This window comes from Babylonia areolata, chromosome 20, assembly GCF_041734735.1.
Source record: "Babylonia areolata isolate BAREFJ2019XMU chromosome 20, ASM4173473v1, whole genome shotgun sequence".
NCBI classification, from domain to species: domain Eukaryota; kingdom Metazoa; phylum Mollusca; class Gastropoda; order Neogastropoda; family Buccinidae; genus Babylonia; species Babylonia areolata.
In genome coordinates this window covers 19,809,145-19,816,336 of record NC_134895.1, presented here as the reverse complement: position 1 = coordinate 19,816,336, position 7,192 = coordinate 19,809,145, and the positions used below count along the sequence as shown (strand labels likewise).

Genomic DNA, 7,192 nt, shown 5'->3' with positions numbered 1-7,192 from the left:
ATTTCCGACGAGACAGCCATCTCGATGTGCCAAGGGAGAAGACCTTCGATATCCGCTAAAAAAAAACACAAGCAGGAGCCAAGGAAGCAAACATCGACTCCTAGCATGACTTCTGAACTAACCACCAGTGAACTGAACTGCTCATTAGACAGCTAAAGATGAAGAACTCGCCAGGCAAAGATAGTATCACCAACGAGATGATCCGTCACCTTGGAGACCATCCCAAACAGAAGGTCCCGGACATCTTCAACCAGTCCTGATATACCGGGGCGTTTCCAGTCAGCGAGAAATCGGCCATCATTGTCCCCATCCTCAAGAAGGGAAAATACGAACACAGTAAAAACAGCTACGGCCACATTAGTCTCCTGAGCTACCTCGGCAAAATCATGGAGAGAATGATCAACCAACGCCTGCAATACCACTTGGAAATGAATGGGCTCCTCTCACCCACACACACCAAAGACGGTTTCCAACAGAAGATGAGGACTCTTACTGTCTTTATTGACCCTAGCAAAGCGTTCGACAGGGTCTGGAAGAAGGGCCTTCTCTTCAAGCTGCTCCAGAAGAAAGTGTGTGGCAAGATGTTCTTCTGGATCCGAAGCTACCTGTTCAATCGGACAGCCCAGGTCAAGCTAGAAGGCCAGACTAGTCATTCAGTGAAGATCAGGGAAGGGGTACCTCAGGGCGGAGTTATCTCGCATCTCCTGTTCACCATCTTCATGGACGACATTGCTGACCAGCTGACCACCCACATTCCTCGGGCTCTGCACGCAGATGACCTTGCCATCTGGACCAAAGCGGAGTAAGTCACCACTGCCACCGTCAGGCTCTGAACCACACCTCAGATTGGGCAAGAGAGTGGCTGGTCATCATCAACAGGACCAAGACATAAGCCACCTGCTTCTCCCTCTCACCCAAGAGAGGAAAGTTTACCCTAGTCATCGATGATCAGGAAATCCCACAGCAAGACAACCCAACCTACCTAGGAGTGAAGCTGGAGAGAAAGCTCACCTTGACCCCTCAATTTAGCTCCATGCACAGCAGAAACCTCAGGAAAATGACCCTGGTGAAGACGCTGGCAGGAACAAAATGGGGGGCCAACACAAAAATACTGAAAACAGTGTATACCGCAATAGGCAGACCCCACATGGAATATGACGCCAATGCCTGGTCAACTGCTGCTAGGACCAACGTCGACAGCCTGACCAATACACAGAATGCTAGCCTCAGACTCATCACAGGCGGCATGAAAACCACTCCAGTGTCAGCAATGGAGAAAACAGCAGGCCTCCTTTAACTAGAAGAAACGAGACAAGAAAAATTCCGGAGGTAAAATGAAAAACTGAAGAGACTCCCTTCACACCCCCTTCTCCCCAAACTGAAAGCCCCACACAGAACCAACTGAAGTGACAGAGCCCAAACCACCTCATCAAGGCTCTTGAGAGGAAACACCACCATCCGCTGTCGGCAACCATTCAGCCAAATGAATCCCTCCAAGACTATGAGGACTAGCAGGCAGACACCCCTGCAATCATGCTCAACATCCCAGGTGTCAAGAGCAAGGTGTACCTTATATCAGCTGAACTAAAGTCGCTGACTCTGGAAGCACTAAGCACCTAATACCCTCCCGATACCTGGGCAACAGCATACACAGATGGGTCTGCTGAAGAGGCAGTGAAGAACGGAGGAAGTGGGGTGTATATTAAATTCCCTGACGGCAAAACCATCAGCAAGTCAGTGGCTATAGGCACCCTGTCCACCAATTTCCGTGCTGAGGCCTGTGCTCTGCTACTCGCAGCCCAGAGTCTTGGCCAGAAAGACACACTACCCACTAACACAGTGTTCCTGACTGACTGCAAGTCTATCCTGCAGTCTCAAGGCACCAGGAGGACAGCAGATCTTAAAAGACATCAGGCAAGAACTGAATCTCCTAAAAGAGAGAACTGCTGTGGTGCTGCAGTGGATCCCATCTCACTGTGGCATAGGGGGCAATGAAGAGACGGACCACCTATCCAAGGCAGGCAGCAAATTAGAGCAGCCAGCCCACCTGGTGTCCTACAGCGAGGCAAAAACGATACTGAGAGACAGCTTCAGGAAAGCATGGCGCCAACGTCTGGACATCGGGCCGGGCTCTGAGACGCCAGGCATGGCCCAGCCCGGTGGAGCTTCAGCAGAAACTGTGGGGACCGGCGGGGTCACTGCGACGGACCGCGGACTTCGCTGTCCTGACCGGACTGAAAATCTAGTGTGGCCAAGGAACGCGGAAGAAGAAGAAGTATCTGATACTGTTTTTTTTCCATTTCTTCTGTTACTATAGCTGAAATCTGGTTGAATGGCACAGGAAACGAATGATAAGCGCCCAGGTAGGCAACCTGCTGTGAAAATGACTCTGTGTTTGTAAAGCGGTTAGAACTTGGTCCCCGACCGAGGATAGGCGCTATGTAAGTATCCATATCATCATTATTCATACTACTACTAGTAATAATAATACCAATGATACTACTATTACTGCAGGAACTGTACATATTCACCTCCGCGTTTCATCCCAATGTCCACGGAAACGTTGTGTAGTTTCTGCTGCACCTCCTTCAGGATGTCTTCCAGGTCCCCAACGTCTGCTTTGGTAGAATTCATCTCAGCCTGGGTAGATTTCACCTCGAAGTGGACAGACTGCAGCCCTTTCTTGCACTCGTCAAGCCGATCTTCCAGGTCATCGATGCGTTTCTCCAGCCCCTGTTTCAGCTGTTGCAGCTGCAGAGGAACCGCCGATTGCTCCTTCTGCAAGTCCATGATGGCCTTGTTTTGCTGGGCAACAACAGCGCCTAAGTCTTTTTCGGAACACTTTCTGGAAAGCCAACAATCGTGGTTCAACTTGTTAAAAAAAATCATTTATAGAAATTCCAAGCTCACAAAAGGAAAGAATATATTTAAAATATCAAGCACAAAGATAAAAATGTACTTACACTCCCAGTTCACCGAGAGCTAACAGATCAGTTGATGATGCCATTAAATTAGGTCTCCACCACGTCCTCAGACATCTCGAAAATCCTAACAGGTATGCCAGGATCCTTTTCATTGACTACAGCTCTGCATTCAACACAATAGTGCCATCAAAACTATATTTTAAACTGAAAGACCTCTCGCTGCCTGAATCAATTTGTGCATGAATCCTAAATTTTCTAAGATGCAGACCGCAGGTTGTTAAAGTTGGTAACCTCACTTCCTCCACATGCATTCTCAACATAGGCACCCCACAGGGATGTGTTCTATCCCCACTGTTGTACTCACTATTCACACAACTCAAAATGAATGTAAAACCATGGTCAAGTTTGCCAACGATACTACTCTAGAAGGGCTGATTACGAATATTGATGAGTCAAAATATAGGGAAGAAGTTCATGAACTTGTCAGCTGGCGTGATCAAAACAGCTTAGAACTCAACGTATCAAAAACCAAAGAATTAATTCTATATTTCAGACAAACCAGATCTGACCCCTTACCACTTGTCATTGAAGACAAGCAAGTAGTGATTATCAGCGACTTTAAATTTCTCGGACTGATCATTTCCAACGATTTGAAATGGGAGAAGAATGAGGAAAAAAAATGTAAGAAAGCACAACAGTGCCTGTACTGTCTTCGGCGCCCAAAAAGTTCGGAATTAAAAACGAAATCATGTTTGATTTCTATCGAGCAGTCATTGAAAGTGTGCTAACCTTCGCTATTACTGTTTGGTACGGAAATATTTCCAAGGCAGAAGTTGCAGCCCTTAACATAATCGTAAAAAACTGCCACCAAGATAACCGGGTCTGATCTATTTTCTCTAGAAGACATATATTATAAGTGGCTACTCAAGAAAACAAAACCAATCAGCCAGGACGAATCACATCCAGCTTTGGGGATTTTCGAGATCCTCCCCTCTGGTTGACGGTACAGACGGTAAGGACGAAAACCAAATAGCTTTTTCCCCAAAGCAGTCAATGCCCTGTCTCTCGAACAAATCCAGTGCGATAAATAAAATTGTGCAACCAACAACCATCTACCTGAAGATTTAGTCATCAGCCCCATCCACATGTAATATGCAGCTTCTGTTCAAACGTGTGTGTGTGTGTGTGTGTGTGTGTGTGTGTGTGTGTGTGTGTGTGTGTGTGTGTGTGTGTGTGTGTGTGTGTGAGAGAGAGTTTGTGTGTGTGTGTGTGTGTGTGTGTGTGTGTGTGTGTGTGTGAGAGAGAGAGAGAGTTTGTGTGTGTGTGTGTGTGTGTGTGAGAGAGAGAGAGAGAGAGAGAGAGTTTGTGTGTGTGTGTGTGTGTGTGTGAGAGAGAGAGAGAGTTTGTGTGTGTGTGTGTGTGTGTGTGTGTGTGTGTGTGTGTGTGTGTGTGTGTGTGTGTGCAGTGCGTGCATGTGTGAGTATGCACAAGTTTTTATATTGATAATCCTAATTTCTACTGTATCTGTGTTTGTGTATGATTTTCGATTTATGTTCGTGTCTTATTATGTACTATCCCCCCAATATTCCTTGTGACCCCGGTACACTTTTTAATGAAGACATATTCTATTCTATTGTATTCGGCATAATACAAACAAACATGCTTTGAATGCTCGCCCCTGGATGGCCGAGGAGCAACGAACAAGGCCGAATTGAAAAATAACAACAACAAAAAAATCAAATGACATTTATAACAATAAACAAATCTGAAGAGTTGACTTCAGTAGTTCACTTCGGTTTCTCTAAACAGCTTACCATATTTATTGTAAAGACCACTGAAAGCTGACGAATCAGACAAAAACAAAAACAAAAAACACAAACAAACAAATAAGCATAATTCGGCAAAATAAGGGGGCTGGGGGGGGGGGGATAAACACTAAGAAACAAGTCATGATGGTAAACATGTACAATCAGGACTTAATTGTCCCTGTGATAGTTGTGTTGGCGTCGTGCGGCAGAAACAGTATCACTGATGATGACAAGAAGAAGATGAGGAGAACTCAGAACTCGGAACTGAAAACGTTTTTATTCAAGGATTAAGATTTTAGGCATAGCCTATTCTTCCAATCTGTCCTTGCTAATCTACAGCCATTACAAATAACACACACATAAATAAAGGGAAAAGGTATTCATGCAGAAGGAGAAGAAGAAGGAGAACTACGGGGAAGAGATAAAAAGATGATTTTTTTTAAATGAGGAAAAGAAAGAAAGAAAGCGATTAAGATAAAACGACAGAGAAGTAAATAAAGCAGCATTCACACAATATCGGCTTTTCGTTTGGATAACTGCAATCCACAAAACCATGTTGAAAACACTGATAATTATGTTGAAAGAAATAGCACTTGTCTAAAAAAATATTTTATAAGAAAAAAAAGAGAAAGAGGCAATAAGATTAAATAAATAAAACAACAACAACAACAACAACAAAAAGAGAACGGGGCAATAACATAAAATTAATATAAAAGTGAAAAAGGGCAATAAGATTAAAAAAAAAATTAAAAAGAGAAAGAGGCGATAAGATCAAAAAACAAAAACAAAAAACAACAACAACAAAAAACAGAGAAAGAGGCAATAAGATTTTAAAAACAACAACAACCAAACAAAAAAAAAACAACAACAACAAACAAAATAAACAACAACAAAAAAACAAAGAGAGAGGCAATAACATCACAAAAACCAAATCAAACAGTACAAAAAGAAAGATGGGGATACAGACAGACAGGCATGCAGGCAGAAAGAGAAAAGAATAGAATAGAAAGAAAAAGTTCCAGACTTACGCAGCAGCTACCACGTAAAATGTGAACGCTGCTCCAAGCAGAACTTGACCAACACCCATCATTGTGACTCCCTCGTCAGATCAGGAGAAAAGGTTTGAACTCAGATCTCTGGATACTTTGCAGCGGGCGGTTGTTGTGAGCCTGCGTGTGCAGGAGTCCCCCCAAGAGATCTTTTATACATGCTTTTTGGATCTATGCTTCCCTGTTATTTTATTGTATAATGTGTTAGTTTCATCACCCGAAGTATGCATAACCGTGTTTCCTCTTCGATCTTAACACTCCCTGGAATATTTAGTGGAAGTTGCTTCGCATCATTTTTGTTGTTCAATGTGTGGGCCCCGGTGTGACTCTCTCTCTCTCTCTCTCTCTCTCTCTCTGTGTGTGTGTGTGTGTGTGTGTGTGTGCGCGCGCGCGTACAAGCATGGTCATGAAGGTGTGTGCAAGGAGAGAGAAAGACAGACAGAGAGACACACACCAGCAGGCAGAGTGTCAGACAAACAAACAGATAGACAGGAAGACAGATAAACAGAAGAGAATATACATACGTGGACCGACTTGTCGACTGGCCAACACATGGGTCTAGGGCCTCGCCTGCACGAGGGAAGGGGCTGATCAAGGACATACCTGTATAAAGCCACGGGGCTTACATACTTGCATACATACATACATATATACATACGTACCTACCTACCTACCACCCTTCCGACCTGTGGTTCGTCCGTCGGGATCGACGAGGACCATATTGTCATCCTTGGGGTGGGTGGGTTGGGCTCTGTGGGTGTGCAGATGACTGGTCAGGCCAGTCCGCGCCCGAAAGGTTCTGACGCAGTGTGGACAGGGGATGGTGGCGGCTGTCGGGGACTTGCTGGCACTGGTTTTCCTGGCCTGTCTGCGTTGCAGCGATTCTGTTGCCCTCACAGGATTTGGCGCCTTTGTGGACAGCTGAACGCCACTTTGGTCTGTCCATTGCATTCAGCTCCCATGTGTCGTGGCTGATGTTGAAGGCCTTCAGAGAAGCTTTCAGAGTGTCTTTGAAGCGCTTCTTTTAGCCTCCATGGGAACGCTTGCCATGTTGGAGTTCGCCGTACAGCAGTTTCTTGGGGAGCCGGTGGTCTGGCATGCGAACTACAGAACCTACCTACCTACCTACCTACCTACCTACCTACATTCATGCATACGTGCATACATACATGCATACATGCACACACACACACATACATACGTTTGCAAATACGAAGACTCTCTCTCTCTCTCTTTCACACACACACACACACACACACACACACACACACACACACACACACACACACACACACACACACACACACACACACACACACACAGAGAAAGAGAGAGAGAGATAAACATGTATACATACACTCAAATTCATACTTACAGTGAGAGAGAGAGAGAGGGAGAGAGAGAGAGAGAG

The 7,192-nt window shown here is 45.0% G+C and overlaps 1 protein-coding gene across 1 annotated transcript in view; it reads right to left on the bottom strand.

Annotated features, from left to right (window-relative positions):
• Window positions 1–5,899, bottom strand: part of LOC143295296 (short-chain collagen C4-like) — a 9,786-nt gene extending 3,887 nt beyond the window's left edge. Inside the window, exons 1-2 of the mRNA XM_076606917.1 lie at window positions 5,761–5,899; window positions 2,532–2,845 (exon numbers count right to left, since the gene is read on the bottom strand). Of these exons, the coding sequence (XP_076463032.1) occupies window positions 2,532–2,845; window positions 5,761–5,822 (376 nt within the window). The 5' untranslated portion in view covers window positions 5,823–5,899. The remainder of the gene's footprint in view (window positions 1–2,531; window positions 2,846–5,760) is intronic.
• Window positions 5,900–7,192: the final 1,293 nt, after the last annotated feature.